This window comes from Populus alba, chromosome 15 (assembly GCF_005239225.2).
Source record: "Populus alba chromosome 15, ASM523922v2, whole genome shotgun sequence".
Classification (NCBI taxonomy): domain Eukaryota; kingdom Viridiplantae; phylum Streptophyta; class Magnoliopsida; order Malpighiales; family Salicaceae; genus Populus; species Populus alba.
This window is the reverse complement of record NC_133298.1, coordinates 3,033,412-3,053,187: the sequence shown is the minus strand read 5'-3', so window position 1 is coordinate 3,053,187 and position 19,776 is coordinate 3,033,412. Positions and strand designations below refer to the sequence as shown.

General features: G+C 34.2%; 2 protein-coding genes across 2 annotated transcripts; both read right to left on the bottom strand.

Moving 5' to 3' along the window:
• Positions 1-4,184: 4,184 nt before the first annotated feature.
• LOC118062783 (uncharacterized) lies at positions 4,185-8,272 on the bottom strand. The gene is made up of 3 exons (XM_035076628.2): positions 6,024-8,272; positions 5,567-5,647; positions 4,185-4,543 (listed from the first exon to the last, which is right to left on the bottom strand). Exons 1-3 carry the CDS (start codon positions 8,037-8,039, stop codon positions 4,415-4,417), a joined length of 2,226 nt encoding a protein of 741 aa, XP_034932519.1. The 5' UTR covers positions 8,040-8,272; the 3' UTR covers positions 4,185-4,414.
• A 7,328-nt stretch (positions 8,273-15,600) lies between these two features.
• Positions 15,601-18,038, bottom strand: LOC118062781 (cyclin-U4-1). Its single transcript, XM_035076623.2, has 2 exons — positions 17,538-18,038; positions 15,601-16,466 (listed from the first exon to the last, which is right to left on the bottom strand). The coding sequence occupies exons 1-2, from the start codon at positions 17,870-17,872 to the stop codon at positions 16,256-16,258; spliced, it is 546 nt and encodes a 181-aa protein (XP_034932514.1). The 5' UTR covers positions 17,873-18,038; the 3' UTR covers positions 15,601-16,255.
• Positions 18,039-19,776: the final 1,738 nt, after the last annotated feature.

Below are 19,776 nucleotides of genomic sequence, written 5' to 3'. Positions count from 1 at the left end.
CCAAGTTATATAGATTTTTGTGGTTGGAGCAGTAATTAGACATCATTATAACTCCTAATTTATTAGTTTTTTTTAATAATTATTGTTGTAAACCCATGATTTTGTCTTAACATCAAAATCATGACAGAGATGTTCCAACAGATAATTGGATTCGACAAGTGATTGCATATCAAAGGTGGGACGTGAGTAATTATTAGGGATAATTGAGAGTTGAAAAATAAATAAATTTGTCTAACTTGTAAAGACATCTAATTAATGCTGCTTTCTCTCTTTTGGTGGATGAGGTTGGCAAGAAAAGGAATATCGTGACATTTACGTCCCCACTGGTTTTATATCTTGTTTCTCATGGCACCAAATTTGGGTTGGAATTTGAGCTTGAGAGGGAAAGTTGATGTCAATGCTGTGTTTGCATAGTCCTGACGGGCAAAGAAATCATAGTTAAATTTCTGAATATGAGTAGAACGTGTTGTGGACTCAATTATGAATCGGTTTTACACAGTAAAATTAGTGAAAATGACCTGAGTGTAATTTATCTCCTTCGACTTAATATCTGGACTAACAGTGATTTACTTTCCCAGTTGAAGTATAGAAGTTGTTTGATACAGCATATGCAAACTGCATGATTATTTACTAAAGTATTTCATAAATTCTTAAATATTAGTTTTCTTGATACGTACCCTGCATAGTATTAACTTTTATATAATATTTTTCTCTAATGAACACATTTTCTAGGAATTATTTATAAATTAATAAATCTATATTTCTATAATATTCAATTAGCATCAACAATTCTTTCTTGATTTATCGGTTTATATATTTTTAAAATTCTTATTAAGCATAAAAAAAAACTTTTATGTTTCTCAATAAAAAAATTATGATACGATCAAACATATTCATAACATTATTATATTTTTCTATTATGGAATTAATTTAAGATCCTATTTAGGATACAGCGTTAACAATTTTTTTTCTGATATTTATCAGCACATAATTCTCAATTTTTTTTTATTTGCATTTAAGTTTTTCTTATATAAAAAAATACATTGACAGCACTTTTGTGTAAAAAAAATTAGTTTGATTTATAGATAAAAAAAATATATATTTATATACAGTAGTTTTTTAATTAAAAAAATAGAATAGAGTTGTCATAATAGTAGCAAATTAGGTGAAATTGGATTCTACCAATGCTTCTCAGCCACCTGCTTGATTGCATTCTCCAATTGCCCAACTGGCTATTGCTAATTCCTCAATACAAGACTTTTTTGCCATTGCCTTTCCTAATGTTGTCGAAATCCTCCATCTTTCTTTCACTTTAAACAATAAACATCAACATTTTCTTTACTCTATCATTAGAAAGATTTTTATATGATCATTTAAAATTAAAATAAATCAACATAACATAATGTTTTTAAGAGATTGTTAACTTTTATTTTTCTCCGATATTTCACTATTTTGTCTTTTAAGTATTTACAAAATAATATGAACTCAATTTTTTAAAAAAAGACAAACTCAAAATTATCAAATCAATCTCCCCACCACCATGTTAATAAATAAGAGCCTATTTTTGGAATTTTCAACATTTTTCAATCAAATAATTTATATCATGGAATAACTCTATTTATGAAATCAAGAAACATTTCATGTATGTCAGGGTCTTCTTTTTTTTGTTGATCATAATGAATCTCATTTTTTGTTGATCATAATGAATCTCATTAATGGATTGTTGACTTCCTCCTTGAGTGGTGTAGCCACTTGATGAAGTCTCCCCTTGCTCATATCTGTCCTTGAGAGACAGCTTTGCTTGTAAGGCATGCTCAATTGCCTTATCTCCATTTCGCTTTACAATCTTCTGCTCATGAGCTTGCAAAGAACCCATAAGCTCATCAACCGTCAACTTGTCCACATCTTTGGACTCTTCAATTGCGACAACAACAAAATCGAATTTTGGATCTAGGGATCTCAAAATTTTTTCAGTAATTCGAGCATCGATGATGGCTTCTCCATTTCTCCTCATCTGGTTGACTATCACCATAATCCTTGTGTGATAATCAGAAATAGACTCCGAGGACTTCATTTGCAATAGCTCAAAGTCACCTCTCAAAGATTGAAGACGAATCTTCTTGATTCTGTCAGCACCTTTGTATTTCTGTTGGAGAGCCTCCCATATATCATGTGACGTTTCAGCGGAAGCTATGATCTCGAACGTATCTTCATCAAGACCTTGGTAGATGATGGTCTTGGCTTTGTTGTCCTTCTTTCTGTTGACTTTCAAGGCTTGCTTTTGTGCCTCTTGTAAAGCATCTTCTCTTTCTTTGGACTCTGGTTCATCATAACCAGTTTGTACAATATCCAAACACTCTTGTGACCCAAGAAATGCCTTCAATCTGATGCACCAACTATCATAGTTGTCTTTGGTCAGCTTTGGAATGAGTGTATGTGTACCTTCTGTAGTCATTTTGCTCTTTTAATGACTATATCGCCTTCTGGAAGCCGAATTTGGCCAAACGGACACTGTAGATCGATCCGGAATGGTCCAAATAGTAGGGAACCGGTCTGACTTTGTTGAAATCGGGTCCGAAAATGGGTGAACCGGTCAACAAATCACTTCTGTACGGCGGGCGGTTCGCTGGGTTGAACCAGGAATATTCTGTGGAATATTCTAGGAATATTCTGGGGAATATTCCTTCGGCTCGGCTGAGGCTTGAAAGCGGCTCGGCTCGGCTCGAGGTACGGCTCGGCTTGTGGCTCGGCTGGACTCGGCATATACGGCTCGGCGCGGCTCAATATATGGCGCGCGTGTGGCTCAGTCGTCTTCAACCTCGGGGCGCGTGGGATGCGCGTGGGCGATCTGGCTGAATATTCAGGCGGCGCGTGTGGGATACTCCGAACTCCGATTTGGCTGATTTTTGCGGCAGGGAGTTCGTCTTGATGAGCTATACACTGTGGTATGATCAAAACTTGTTTTGAACAACTTTGAAAATTCGGATATACCCCAAAACACTTCTGTTTTCCGACGAACGGGGCTCTGATACCAATTGTTGGTGGGAGAAACCACTGGTGGTGGCTTTGAAACACTCAGAGGGGATAAAACACACTGGTTTTATTACAAAATCCGAAGCTTACAATTAAACACAAAAGCTTAACAATTACACGCCCTTTCTCTCTCTCTTTCTCTTTCTAGTGTTCCTCTCAATTCTCTCCACACATATAACATAAGCTGGGCACTCTATTTATACACGAAATCAAAACAAGAAAATTCAACCTTCAAGTGTGAAGGCGGCTGGCGGCTGTGGCAGCTGTGGGGGCGGCTGGCGGCTGCGGCTGGTGGCTGGCGGCTGGTCGGTGGCAGCTGGTGGTTGCCTTCCTTGACCATCTAGAGGTTGAGTTTAATTCAACAATTGTGTCCGGGCCACCATGGTGCAGGAGTAGAAAAGGTGCCCAAATTAAATGCCTGGATGGAATTGTTTGCTTTTTTAGAACCGTCACCTAATGAATCTCCTTGGCTCCTGGTTAGATTACCAAGGGCAACAGTTGCCACCATATCTGCTGATAGGTATGCAGACCAAACGAGAATCCTGATCCAGTTTCTGGCAGTGGTCTTACGTTGAGAACCAAATACGATGAGGATTGTTTGTAGTGAGAAACTAAGCAAAACCATTCCTCGAATCTCCCAATTGTTCCACAATTTAAGACTTCTTCAGGCAATTGCTTAAGCATTGGATGTTTTCCTCAGCAGTGGAAACTAGTTTCTCTCGATGAACCCTGAAGAAAATGTTCTGTAAGATGAAAAGTGAAAGTGGATATCTCCAAAAAAATATCTGAAAACGGGTAGTGAAAAGCTTGCATGGCCAGCTTTTGCAAACCATAATTACATATACAAGGAAGAATTTGGTACTTGGCTTGAATACGAAGGAATGAAGAGACGCTAAACAGTAATAAAGAGACTTTACAGTTGTTGTCTTCACTCCTTTTCTTTTCTGGATAGACAATAGACAGCTTTTTGGACTCTTAAAAGAAGGAATTCTGAATATCAGTATCATGTTTTAGCGCTAAACTCCACAAAGATTTGAATATGTGACTACTTTAAGGGATGACAGTTCATCCAACAGCTTGAACAATTTAAAGCAACAGCTTGAACAATTTAAAGCAAAGGTAAATTATAAATACAATTAAACACAATCACTTATTAACCGTTATCAATGCAATTTTTTCAATACATACATGCAAAATGGAGCCCAACAATCCTGTTTTTAGTAGGAATTTATATAAGTTAATTCACTTAAATAATTATGGACACAACGCATAACAAAAGTTACTACTCTTATTCCATGCTTAAATTGATCTCATTATTTCAGTTAATCCTTTGATCATCAGTTTGTGCTGGCAAACTTCTTGGATGTGAATCAACTCCTTGCTATGGAGCTGATGCCGTTAAAGAAGATCTCAGTTGCTCAAGCTCTCGATTTTTATGCTCAAGCTCTCGTTGTTGATGCTCAAGCACTTGATCTTTATCTGCTACAATCTTTTTAAGTTTTTCCAACTCCTTCAAAATAGCAATATTGTTAACTCGACATGAGTAATTAACAAATATTTGATTAATCTATGCAAATTATTCTTATTTAAAAATAGAAATTAGGAGTCTCAAGAATTTAATTTAATTTCTCGTTTCAATAAAGGTAATTTGACTAATTTCCCGATATTAATTGATTAAAAGTTGCTATCTAATTAAGTACAGTAATCTTGTTTTATATGCATGCATGCATGCTGTTCGAAGTAGGCAAATTAAGCGCAACTTATGCAACACTGGATAAAAAAAATGTACTATTAGAAAATAGAACAACACAACGTGAATATCAAAAATAGCTTATAATATTAAGATTATTAGTTAGACAGAATATTAAAAATTCATTTTATGAAGTATAAAAATTCAACAAGGCTAGACTTTTTTGTACTACCTTCCATTATTTGAAAGGAGATATGTATGGGTGTACTTTTTTTTTCTTGGAAGGTAATACAATCAAACAATTTGAATATAAAGATAGGTAGAGTATTATATATCTGATCTATATATTGGATCTCCATTTTCAAATTTACATGTATATTTAATTATTATATATATTATTTAAGAATAATTTTGTGAGATAAGTGTAAAGTATTTTGATTTTTTTATGGACAATACACTTTTTTTTAATTAAAATGTACCATGCAAATAATTGTATCATGAATCTTTATCCAATAAAGATAAGTATGGAAAACTAAACAATTTGAATCTTTTTTTAAAGAATTGTATCATGAATCTTTAAAATTACCAATGTTGCCTTAATCGTTAAAAAGGTTACTGTTTAAAGTTGGTTTTGAATATTTTTTATTTTTGGAAATGTTTTTAAGTGTTTTTATGCAAATAATAACATCTATGGGTATATGAGAGGAAGTAAAAGAGAAATGTAAGGAAAAGTGAAAGTTTTGATAGTTATTTAAAAAAAAAAAATGGAAAGTATTTTAAAAAAAAAAAAACTATACGATAAATTGAAAGGTTTTAAAGTATTGAGATGGAAGTGGAACATACCTCATTGGGACTCAACCCTGACATGGTTGTAATAACTCCAAAATATTTTTTTTTAGCCTGTGTATATTCTTGTAGCTCCTCCTTTTTGTTTTCGTTGAAGATTGCGGTGAAACATCAATTAATTTATTGTCAGAAATTGAAATAGTTATCCGTTAATAAAAGCAAATATCTAATATTAATCATTTATTCCAATTTTTTATTAGACACAAAGGCATCAATAAAAGCAAATATCTAATATTAACCATCATCTAACCGTTTTAAATTAAATGACACCCAATTAAAATCACTTCATTAATAAAATGAAGAAAAAGAAATGATAACATTCAAATGGAATTTCCAAAATAATGAATATAACAAACATATATAAATTGAAATAATCTGATTTGTTATTTTATTCTGACGCCTAAAAAATGCAGTATCTATCTACGTACTTGAGAAGGATTTTTGGTATACTTACCTCTGTCAAAGGAGACAATCTATCTGGTTCTTTATATTCGTACTGTTCGCTCAAGCCAAGATGTAGCATGAGAAGGGAGACATGAGTGAGTAACTCTCCACCTCTTCTCAGTTGTTGAGTATGTTCTTTCCATGGACAGTGAGCTGCTGCATAAACAACCATTTCTACCCAAACTTCATTTATCATCTCCTGTCGCTTCTCAGGTCCCAGTGAAAGCAATTGTCTGGTGAGCCTATCCACACCACGTAACACTGACTTTTCTATTTTCCAGAGACCTTGAAACCGTCTATCATCATAACCATGTGATTCATTGTTGCGCCAGTCTCGTAAGGTACGTTGATATTCCTTATCATCAACATCACGATGTTTTAGACCCCGCAAGACTCGCAAGGTATGTTCAAATCCATCATCATCATCATGACCATGATATATTGTACTCCGCAATTCTCGCAAGGTTGCTTGATATGCCTCATCATCACCGAATCCTTTAGAGAGCATATTTGGTCTTATCACCAAAAGATACATCATGTATTCAGATAGGCATCTGCTTCTTTCATATTCTGTGGAGACATTGCTTCCATCTTTATCAAGAAGATAACAAAACTCTGTTGTGAAATGCCAGACAAGAATGCTCCGACTGAATTCTACTTCAGTTGTGCACCACTTGTAGTCCCTTAACAGTCCCTCTCTTTCTAGCACACCATCTCCCCTCTTACCAATTATTTTACTTCTGACATTTTTATCAAAGACATTTAAATCTTCCTTAATCTTCTGAGATTTCTCTCGAAGACGTTTGAAAATGAGACCCTGTAGATCACCATTCAAATCTTTCTGATTCACATGCAGCTGCCTCATCATTTCATCAACTCCCAGCAATCCCAAGCATTCAGGTGGCTCGCTTTCTTTAGAAGAGTTATACTGTGATATGGATCTCGACCACCTCTCGCTTCTAGTTAACTTCCTTATCAGAGAATAAATTGCACCAGTCAGGCCGTTCCCTCCTTTATCAATCAGCCAAATCATTGTCCAGTCAGACAAAGAAAGGCATAAAAAAGCATAAAACTCGAGAAAAACTGCGGTCGCAAACAATAAATATGTAATTGCAATGTCGGTCGTTGAGTAGTCATGCTTGTCAATCTTGACCTGGAAGGTAATAAACGCAGTAACAGAGAGCAGAGAGCTGATACAGCGAAGAATGATTCCGGCACGGGAGTAAATCAGAGGCGCTTTAGTATAAAGCATATCATATATCAATCCAAGCTCAGCCTCTACCACCTTGAAGGCACCGTCTGCTTCATTCTTGGAAATTAGCTCCCTGCTTCTTATTAGTGAATCAATGCCAGGGACATGATCCTGCATCATGAACTTGGATATATTAGAAAAAACATAAGCTTGAAGAAGATAATTTTCCTGGAGGTCTTGTGGAGGAGTTTTTGATATTATCGAGCCATGATAAGAAAGCCAAAAATTTAAGAGAGAAGAGTTTTTCAAACTCTTGGAGCATGAAGACCAGAGCACCCAAGTCCTCTCTGCGTACTTTGCAATGCCAACAACGAACATTGGGATTGCTATGAATGAGAGGATACCGCTACCCCAGGACCTTGAGAAGACATAAAAAGCCACTCCGACTTGGAATACAAGACCAAGTAAATGCCTTAACCACAACTCGTTATCTTCAATTGAGTATGCAGTGATTGTGTCTGGGCCACCAAGGTGCAGGAGTAGAAAAGGTGCCCAAAATGCCTGGATGGAATTGTTTGCTTTCTCTAAACTGTCACCTAATGAATCTCCTTGGCTCCTGGCTAGATTACCCAGTGCAACAGTTGCCACCACGTCTGCTGATAGGTATGCAGACCAAACAAGAATCCTGATCCAGCTTCTGGCATTGGTCTTTCGTAGAGGACCAAATACGATGAGGATGGTTTGTAGTAAGAGACTAAGCAAAACCATTCCTTGAATCTCCCAATTGTTCCATAAATTTAAGACTTCTTCAGGCAATTTTTTAAGCATTGTCATCTTTTCCTCAACTATGGAAACTAGTTCTCTCGATGAACCCTTGAAAAAACTATTTTGTAAGATGGAAAAGGAAATGTGGATATATTTGAAAAAATCTCTTAAAATGAATAGCGAAAGGGCTCTTATGAGAAAAGAATTCTGCACTAGACTTTGGGTAAGGTATCATAAAATAGGAGTTGCTGCATGTTGTTGTTGCAGCATGCAAAGAAAAGGTATGGGATGCATTACAAATTAATAAATGGAAGTGAATTCTGGGATATATCTCCTTTAACTCAAAGCTTCCATTACCAGCTTTTGCAAACCATAGTTACATGTACAAGCAAGAATGTGGTACCTGTCATGGGTACAAAGCAAAGAAGAGATGCTAAATAGTAAGAAAGAGATGCTGCAAGAATGAAGAGACTTTAAACTAGTCGCTTTCCCCCCTTTTCTTTTCTTGATAGATAATAGGCATTGCTTTCTGGACACTCAAGGAATTCACATGAGATTAATTCTTTAATCATGGATGCAGGTACGTTTCTGACGCTAGGAAGGCAATGAGGTGAACTCAAAACATTATGGACAATGGGAGAACCTGAAAGGCACAGCCCGCACATCCAATTTCAACCCCTTGGCTCTCAATAAGCATGTAAATTTGATGCGCCCCTCTAGCTGTTTTGGTTTTAGTTTTAGTATACAAAAGGAGCTCGTAAATGTTACCTATATAAGTTGTAGGAGAGCTTGTAATATTTTTAGCCATTAATCGAAGTGAGAGTAAAATCAGCTTGACTAATTGCGAAGGATCTTTATCTCCGCTCGGATTAGTAGATGATCTCGTGCCAATATTGCATAATCGAACTACTTTAGTTCCCAACGCTCTTAAACTTCTGCTTGGTCCAACATGTCTTGTTATTTTATTATCGTATAGTCTTAATTTCATCACAAGAAGCCGCTCTGGGAGTCGCTTATTCCAGTATTGACTCTATACTCATCCCCAGTATAAGGACATGCAAGTCTTGCGATTTGAATGGCATGCAAAATCCTTCCTTTTTATTTCAGCATGTTTTCCACTACAACACTCGATTCAGCATTTATCAATTAATATGGGTGTTCCAGAATTAAAAAGTTCAAAGATGCAAGTCATGACAAGAATTAAATCAGGGATCAAATTGTTTTTCAATTCGATCCCTAATTTTAAAAAAAAAATTAAATTTTATCCTTTTGTCTCCAAAATTAGAAAAATATTTTAATGAAAAACATCATGTTTCCTTCACATTAACAATATCGTTTTCATTGCATAGAATGTGCATTCTTGATGAAATCTCATAGAAAATGTGGATGGAATGAATAACTCAACTGTAAAGTTTTTAAACTTTGGAGATCCAATTTCTTGTAGTTAAATTTAATTGATATATGCCTCATAATTTTGATATTTATTTAGCCTTGTCCCTATGAATTGGCTTCCACAGTTCCAAAATAATAATAATAATAATAATAATAATAATAATAATAAGAGATGTTGCTGACAAGTAAATTAATTTAATGATGATGTGGATAATTTAAATAAACAGTGTTTAAAAAAGAGTTTTCCTAGCATTCTTCTTGATTTCATAACATCTTAATTTTAAGAGATTAATTGGGTGATTAAGGAGGCTTTTATTATTATTTCAGAGCATGTGACCAACTTTGCAAATCATTATTACGTACGAAGCAAATAAGAGTAGGTTATATGAATGAAGAAACTTTAAATTAGTTGCTTATTCATTTTCTGAAGGACAAAGATTGCCTTCTTTTTTGGGAAACTCTAGGGTGCACTGGCTTGGGTACCAAGCAAAGAAGAGATGCTAAATAGTAAAAAGATGCAGCTAGCAAGATTGAATTGGCTATCCTTTTTCTTGATGGCGAAGTTTTCTTTCTCTTTGGACATGATTCCTAATGGTAATTTTGTGAGGTTTGGTTTTCTTTAGAGAATTTTTCTTAAAAAGATATTTTATTAGGAGGTTACTTTCATGAGAAGATTTATTGAATATTACGCTATTATTATTTTGGGTTAAATGGTATCAAGAATTGGAATCTAGTTCAAAAGAATTCACCAAAAGACAAGCAATGCTCTAGTTCAAAGAACATGCCACTTTTGAGCACATTTGGCTTATGATCCATTGCTTTCAATGAATTTAAGTTGTGTTTCAAAGCAGGAGTGATATTAGTGAATCCCCAAGTCACTTGAAATAGAACACAAAACAGTTTCCAGACCAAATTAGCTAAGGTTTAAAAACTTGGTCACAACATGAGATAATTATATGCTAACAATGAAGTTTCTTCACCTATGACAGATTACAACTAATAGCCACTCCTTTAAACTTGCACAATGAATCTTTTAATTTGATACATTGAAAGCAAAATCATGATTTACACTTTCTGTGAAATAGCAACCTTGATTAAACCAGCTTTTTTGGCAGGGCTAAGGGGTAGGCTGCTAAGAATTTAATCGAGAAGCATCAAGTTAAAGCTGCTACCAAGGTTTCAGGTCACCGACTGGGCTTGCAGTCCACTTTAAGATCTTCTTACTTGACTTATGGTAAACACTTGTATCCTGAGGCAATTTTCGAGCAAGTCCATTCAAAACCTGATGGAAAGCATCTCCTGCTTGAGCAAGTTGTGGGAATAGCACTGCCTGCTTCATTAAAGGTGTTGAAAGAATGTCTTAGAAAGCTGCAGAAGACTAGGAAGCTTATGATCTGGCTAACATGATGTATAGCTTATGATCAATCTTCTTTGTAAAACATATATGATGAGAACTTGTAAATGATGGATATGAAGTTTCTAATGCATAAAACATAGCATAATGTGTTAAACCAGCAAATGCTGCATCCAGCCATCAAGCAGAGAAGAAATACCTGCCAGGACATAATCGATGCATTTGAGTGCATATGCGAAGCAGTGGCCTAAATAAGAACAAAAAAAAAAAACAAATCCCCTTATTATTTGGTCAGCTCAAATCTAACAAAAAATCAAATTCACAAAATAATCCAAAAAAAAAATCAATTTGCAACGAACTCAATAATGATGAATGAAATTTTAAAAAATAATTCAAAATGAATGAAGCCAAAACCTGGTTCAACCTTTAAAATTTGTAATGCAAGTCATGGGATTGAATCACAACATAAAAAGCAAACCTGAAAAAATAACAATGAAAAATTCTAAACCAACTAAAATAATTAGGGATAAACTTAAAAAAAAAATTAAAAAAAAATTAAAAAAAATATAGATTTGTAAAGAAAAAAGAACCAAATTTGAAAAAAAAAAACCAAATTATAAGGGATGAAATTGAAAAACAATTTCAATTAAGAAAAGGATAAGAACAATTAAAAATAACAATTAAAATAATGATGTCAGTATTTGATATAAAAATAAAATGTCAATAGATGAAATCCAAAGACAAATTAATTCAATAAAAGATTCAAGAAAAAAAAACATCACAATTAAAAGAATTTGAACCAAATATAATATAAAAACAAAGTATCAAAGGATAAAATTGAAAAAAAAAAATTAACTCAAGAAATTAGTAAAGACCAAATACATTGCAATCAAAAAAATGAAGAACTAATCCTTAGGGGTAGCTCAACTTATTAGACTTTGAGTTTGCTTCCTAATGGTCACCAGTTCGAGTTCCCTCAGGGCCACTAGAGGCTTATATGGTCGTAAACTTTAGGGTCCGTGGGATTAGTCGAGGTGCACGCAAGCTGGCCCAAACACCCACATTAATAATAATAATAATAATAATAATAATAATAATAATAATAAGGAACTAATTTAACTTAGCAAACAAATAACTAGACTTTCTTTATTTCTTTATTTTTTTAATTTTTTTTTTTTTTTTTTGCAATGGCCAACATTGTTTTCTAGGAAAATAAGGGGAAAAGAGGGAGGGAAAGGAAAAACTCCTTGTTGGAGCACCTCCGTGTGCCGTCAAATAACACGCATGTCACCACCGTTACGGGGTGGTGAGACACATCGAATGTCGTCCTGTAAGGTGGCATTTGGTGTTGTTTGGGCGTTGATTAGTACTTAAAAGTGCATATTTATCAAGGTTTTATATCATCATTTTTGCACTTAAAGTATCAATAACTCCTTAACTAAAGCATGTTTTATAATAACAAGTCTGATACTATAAAATGCCCTAATATATGGAAAATGTTCATCTTAAATGCAGGCCTATCACATAAATCAAAGGATTGATTGATGAATTCAACTACTGAAATTTGTGAAGATAAAGAAAGGGTGAAACTTAGAAAAGAGATGTTGGTGCAGTCCAAACTGGAACACTGTTCGGTAATTGGGTCATATCTTGAGTTCTAGATGTCCAAATGACCTCAAAGTTTTACACAGATTCAGTAAGACATAGGCCTACAACTTTCATGTTTTCATCAAGATCTAAGAAGGCCGTTTGCAAGTCCAAATTATAACAACAACAGAGAAGTCCGAATCTGTCTTGCAGCTCAAACAATGTTCAGTGTTTGGCCCATATCTGAAGTTCTAGAAGTCCAAATCACCTCCATTTTTTTTTCCTAGAAAGCTGAGTCAATTTCCTACAACTTTCATGCTTTCAAGTGGACCCATTTCTGATGCTAGCATTTTTGTTTTATTCAGACAAGAAGATAAGGATTTTCACAAAGTCAAAAGTTGGCCACCCACTCAACAATTAGTCATCAAATCAATAATTCTGAATTTTGGCCGATAAAAAGAGGCATTTGCCATGTATTTGGGAGCTTGGTTGTTCAGATCAAGTTCATGCTCTTTATTTCTCTCTTTTTATTTTTTTTTGTAATTCTTAAGTTTTGTTTTCATTAATATCTTGTTTATGCTTTTCATTTCCTTTCCTTTACTTAGTTAACTTTTATTTTCTTTATGTTCTTGTTTTGTTTATTTATGTTTCTCTTCTTCATTATGTTTAGCTAAGTTTATTATGTCAAGGTGAAAAGGTTACACTAATGGTGTAAGAATAAGTATAGTGTAAACTCAACATGGACCTTAATGTTTAATATTAACATGTCTTATCTTTTTATCTTACTAATTCTTAATACCTTGCTTGTTAAATGGTTAATCTAGATTTGTGTTGTATAACACTTGGTACAACAAATGCTTGGCACTCTCATAGCCCAACCGTATGGTATTACCTACACTTGGGCTATGAAAGAAACTTGATTTGTTGTTAACATCAGTTAATATCATGAATTCCTGATAATATTTAAAAGTTTGGTGTTATGTAAATAAGATAATTAATATGATCATGTTAATAATTTATAATGAGCTATTAATGACAAATCATCCGATTGGAACCTCCTTCATGTGTGGTTTCCAAATTGAGTAATAAGAGTTTATACTATACTTGTTTGAAATACCATTGGTGGATCCTCTAACCTTGACATTTGTTTTTATCATTGTTTAATCTTTATATTAATCTTCCATCTCAAAGTTCTCATTAATTTCTTCCTCTTCTTCTTTATTATTATTAGTACTACTACTACTACTACTACTAATATTACTATTACTATTACTATTATTATTGTTGTTGTTGTTGTTGTTGTTGTTATTTACATTCTTGTTATATTTTATGTACGTTAAGTATGCTCTGTGTTTGATCAAGGATCCTGACATTGTTGGTCTTGCCTTGTTCATTTGCATCAGAAATCTGTTTATATTATATAATACATCTCTTTGATCTTTTCATAAACTCAGTATATAGGTTGGAAACTTGTGACCCGATCTTTTAGATCATTCTCAGGTATAACAACGCCACGTACTGAGTATTATTATTATTACTATCACTATTACTATTATTATTACTATTACTATTATTGTTACTATTATTGTTGTTATTATTGTTGTTGTTGTTGTTATTGTTGTTGTTTTATTAATTATAATTTATATAAATTAACCTCTCTGTGGTTCGATACCGGTCTTGCCGGGTTATTTATTACTTCGACACTCCTGCACTTGGGAGAAGACATCAATCTTTTGGTCGTGTCAGGCGTCGCACACCCTACCCAAAGATGAAAAGTTTTAATTTTTAATATTAATTTATTTATTAAAAGACCAAATCAACCCTAATCACATATAAGAATTATAAAAGAAACATAGTAAAAAACCTAAAAATAACCTTGTATCCATAATAATAATAATAATATATATTAGGGACATATAAAAAGGATTTTTTGAACAATAAATATAGAAGTGCTTGATGAGATCAACCAATTAGAATTACAGTAGCTTGGTTAGTGTTTTCATATAATAAGAAAGGAAAACATGTTTCCATGTATTTTTTATTTTAAAAATATAAAAATTCATTTTTAAAATTGTTAAAAAAGCATAGATATTTCTTCCCGTTTCTATCTCTTTTACATCTATCTGGGAAGAATAACCAATTGCAAACTTATATTCAAGTACATCTCAAAACTTATATGGTCATCTCTCTCTCTCTCTCTCTCCTTTTCTTTTAAACTTGACGTTCCTATATATTTTACATACTATAAGATATATATATATATATATATATATATATATATATATTATATATATATATATAACAAATGCAACTTTATCAAAATCTTAGTCTTGGGCATAAATAATATATTTTTTTTTTCAATCCGAAGCTTCAGCCAATATTTAAGAAAACTTGAATTCTCTAGTCGGATACGATGATAGCTATAAGATCATTAGACGAGGCGACTTAATTAACAGGTAGGGTAGTCCAACGAAAAAAAAAAACATAAAATACCTAAAGAAACCATCAATAAAACTTGAAAAAAATACATATAGAGTGAGGAAAAAAAAAAAAAAAAACCTTGTCCATCGAAGGCTATGTAACCCTCTTGCTTCCCTCCAAACGTTCAGAAATCCTTACTGCTACAATGAAGCCCCAATATCCTAGACGCAAGCCCTACTTATATACTAGCACTGCGGCGGTTATAGCCGAGGCAGAGGCTGCTTCCTTCCCTTGCGAGAAGTGTTTATAAAACAGAAGCGAAGCAGCCTCAAATTATTTCCTGAATAATGAATTAACACTTTTATTATTTAGCTAGGGTCCTGTTTTCTTGAAAAATAAATAAATAAATAAAAATTAGGCCCTCTGGAGAATTTATATGAGAAAGATTTGCATATTATATATCTGGTGGACGTACGGTTAGCTACAAGTTAAGGTTCTTTTTATTAGAAATGGGCCGTAGTACCAAGATAACAGCTCTAGCCCAATACTTGAGATTAATTGTGCTGGACTATGATCAGAAACTCTTTTTATATATATATATTCTATTTTAGAAGTATAAAATTTTATTTTGAAATTATATTAGAGTCATTTTATGTTCTCTTTTTAATATTTTCAATAAAATACTTTTTTTTTCTTGTCTCATTTTTTTATCTAGAAATATTAATCAAATACAATCCTAGTTTTATTTATATATAAAAAAAACACATTCTCTATATTAGTACATATATTAGTAGATTAGAAGGAATAAAATTATTTTGAATGTAAATCTCAAAATGAAAATTCAAGAAATTAAAAAATGAACATATCTCTTTAATCTTTAAACACCAGCTAATTTCCTTACAGTCATTAACCATTGTTAACAAGTGAAATCACAACACAACTCAATTTGATTAGTCTCCTACATATGCATAGATAGATTGCGCAATGCTTCTATTGCAATATTATTTTTTCTCCATGCATTTGGAAGGCTAAGCAAGATTCTGTTTTCTACTGATATTGCTTCTGTCAGCAGTCGTTCACAGTCTCTAGAAGTCTGGATTACTTGTCCCATTGAGGAACTTGGGAAACAGGGCATTGCACAGTTAAGTTCTCGTCATGTTTTACAGGGAAGATTGATCATGAGCTATACATCATGTTAGCCAGACTGTAAGGACAAAAAGCCCATCTGTACATAGCATTGATTTGCAAATTTCCAACCAAAAAGAAAAGGAGAAACACGACGAGTAGCATAAAAAACTGAGCTTGAAGATGTGTGCAGTGCCTCAAATCATAGGAAGCCAAGTGAGAGTTTCGACTCCATCATTTCAAACCAGAATGCTTATGGAAAACATCCAAGCTCTCACATGTGCATGACCCTACATGACTAGCACTACTAAAAGTCTGCTAGTTCCTTTTTTTTTTAGGTCCAACTTTCCTAACCATCCTAAATATTATCTAAACAGCAAGCTGTTTTTGATGAGTGGATTCATCTTCATTGAAGCAGCAATGGATTCATCCTAAATACTATTTGCAGAGGAGACTGAATCGACATGTCTCTCTGAAGGTGAGAGCAATAGAGGTGGAATGTGGCTGGTGTCACATTCAACTGGAAGCCCAGACCAAATAAAAAATCCACTTCAAGAACATTCATCTCTCTTGTGCTGATTCCTCCAACTTTAGCATAGAATGCGTTGTTGTAATATCTGACCAGGCAAGAACACGAAACAAAGACATATCAACGCTAAGAAAAATAAACTTTCTACATTAGTAATCTTATGTATGGTTTCCAGTTGGAATGAATGACAGACAAACAATTGAACCACCAGCCTGCAACAATGATTTTGGCAGTAAAGCACAGTGGGTATTGGCAGTCAACAAAAACAGCCGAGGCCCGAGAGGGCTGAGTATTTTAAATGGCCCAAAAAAGGAAAAATGAAAGGAAAGGAAAAAAATGCTTCTAGATACTGTGGCTTTAAACAAAATATAGAGCTTTGATTGAGCTGTCACTGACCTGACCCCTCTCTAGGATGAAAGTGAAACATGCTTACAATTTGATGGAATTTACAGGCATGCTTAAACAGACAGAGGCAATAAGTAATAACACCACAAACTTAGGTGGTATAGTCGAATCAAAGCTGGAGTTTTATACATGGGTGTCTTCTTTTTCTTGGCTGTGGCTGATTCAGATGGGATTTGTGTACTGCGTTTTGGTTAATTAAGGGGATCTCATCGGATCACCGGCCATCATTCTATGTGACTGGAATATGAAGTCTGACTTCTTAAATCAAAATGCTGGCGTGATTTGGCATGGCTAATTTCAAGCAAAGAAAATATCTTATCGCTTGAGAGTTTTCATGCTTATGTATACACAAGTCTAAGCTTCGGATCTTAACTGAGATGCAAGGTGCAAGATTTTCATCACATGGAATTTCATTTAATACAAAGAAAATCAATAATTCTTTTTTCAATTTGAACTTGGGCATGACTTGAACTTTGAGGCCTAACCTACCCTTTAATGTCTCTTAACATTTCAGAGTTGAATGTCATCAAGGTAAAATAAAGAAAAGGAAAGATTCCAATCAAGAATCCTTGTACCAGGACTGCTATGCATTATCTTTGATGAAGAGAAAACTATAAACTCATTAGTTGGATCATCAAACTTTAATCCACTTATCAAAGTTGATCCCAGATCAAGAAGAACAACTAAAAAAAAAAAACTAAATTAAAGATCAAAAGGAACTTAGCTCAAGAACTGGATTCTGAAGATTACTTACATATCATCCATGAACTTGACAGAGACCAAGACACTTGTGATGAGCAATCTATGCACATTGAAAGAATTGAGAGGAAAACAGGATTGTCTCTGAGAAAACCGATCAAGATACACATAAGCAACAACAAAACAAGAGGGGCTACAATTTGAATACTTGAAGATTCTCTCAAGATAGTTTTGAATGGATATAGTAGGTCTGGATAGGCAATGAAAGATTGAGGCTTTCAGGGGGTATAACTGATGGCTACTATCATTAGATTCTGCTACTCGTTGAAGAAGAGAAGAGAGGAAAGTTATGACCTTAGGCATCACTGCAGTCTCTGCTAATTCTGCCATTGTTGTTTGGTTTACTTTGGTTGTTGTGGTAATTAGCTGTGTTTTATAAGACACCACCTCCTGTCAAACGATTTTATTGCTAATTTTTTTCTCTTTCCAAGTTTACTAATATGTAAGAGGGTGGCTTTATGCATCTCCCTAGCTTTTCGAACAATGATATACATATTATTTGTCCACTTGGGAATTTTAGTATTGTTTGATTATTTAGTGTTCTAGTATTATTTAGGAATATTAGTATTTATTACCTAATAATGACATTAAAATCTTAATTTTTTATATAGAATTAAGACTTATTAAGTTTTTTTATTTGGTTGCGAAGTATGAATAAGATTTTCCTCATCCCCACATAAAACTCTTGCAAATCTCCTCAATATCCTCACCAGTGCCTTTGGGAAGGTTAGCAAAATGCACTGTATACATGATCAGCATGGCTTGCAGAACTGGTTAGGAAAGAGATATCCTCCCCTGCCAACGAAAATCTGTCCACTTTCCATCTGGCTAATCTTCACTTGTCTTAATCAACAATGTGACAGAACGTGTTACTTGGTTGCTCGCTGGTGAAGCAAGGGCACCACAAGATATCTCCCAAAATCAGTGGTCCTAGCTGGTAAAACCACTCTCTTTAACAACAGAAGTGGCTGGCAACATGCTGAGATTCATTAGGGGAGAAAAAGATTTTGGTCGTAGGACCACTCACATTCTGATCACCGGCCGGAAGCATCACAAAAAAAATATCCAAACAACCTTGTATAGCTCAAATCTGATCAATAGAGGCATCGAAATCGTTATGACAAACCATAACCGCGGCGCATCAACATGAGAAGCTCCTTGGCCTCCTGGATCATAAAATTAACTGTGTTTTTTCCACCATGGAAATTTTCCTCATCCTCCATAGCAACCTTACTCACTAGGACTCTGCTCTCTTATGGTGGCTTTGGAGGATTCAGGGTTTCCGAGTAAGAAACATCTGGTACAGAACCCACCAGTGTACTATCTTCATAAGAACAAATTAAGTCTTTCGCGTGCTACTTCCTCCCTCACATCAACCTCCAGCACATTATCCATACCATCCATGCCACAAACATCTTTCCCATCTAAGGAAAAGGATTCATGTCTTTTTATAACTGCATGCGACCAGATCAATTCCTCCATAGTTATGGTATTCTCAAATGCCAGGTTCTTGCCCATGACTCTCGCACAGTCCTTGCTTGAGTATGGATGTCCAAGTTATATATAGATTTTTGTGGTTGGAGCAGTAGTTAGACATCATTATAACTCCTAATTTATTAGTTTTTTTAATAATTATTGTAGTAAACCCATGATTTTGTCTTAACATCAAAATCATGATGGAGATGTTCCAACAGATACTTGGATTCGACAAGTGATTGCATATCAAGGTGGGACTTGAAGTAATTATTACCGAATAATTGAGAGTTGAAAAATAAATAAATTTGTCTAACTTGTAAAGACATCTAATTAATGCTGCTTTCTCTCTTTTGGTGGATGAGGTTGGCAAGAAAAGGAATATCGTGACATTTACGTCCCCACTGGTTTTATATCTTGTTTCTCATGGCACCAAAATTGGGTTGGAATTTAAGCTTGAGAGGGAAAGTTGATTGATGTCAATGCTGTGTTTGCATAGTCCTGACGGGCAAAGAAATCATAGTTAAATTTCTGAATATGAGTAGAACGTGTTGTGGACTCAATTATGAATCGGTTTTACACAGTAAAATTAGTGAAAATGACCTGAGTGTAATTCATCTCCTTCGACTAACAGTGATTTACTTTCCCAGTTGAAGTATAGAAGTTGTTTGATACAGCATATGCAAACTGCATGATTATTTACTAAAGTATTTCATAAATTCTTAAATATTAGTCTTTCTTGATACGTACTCTGCATAGTA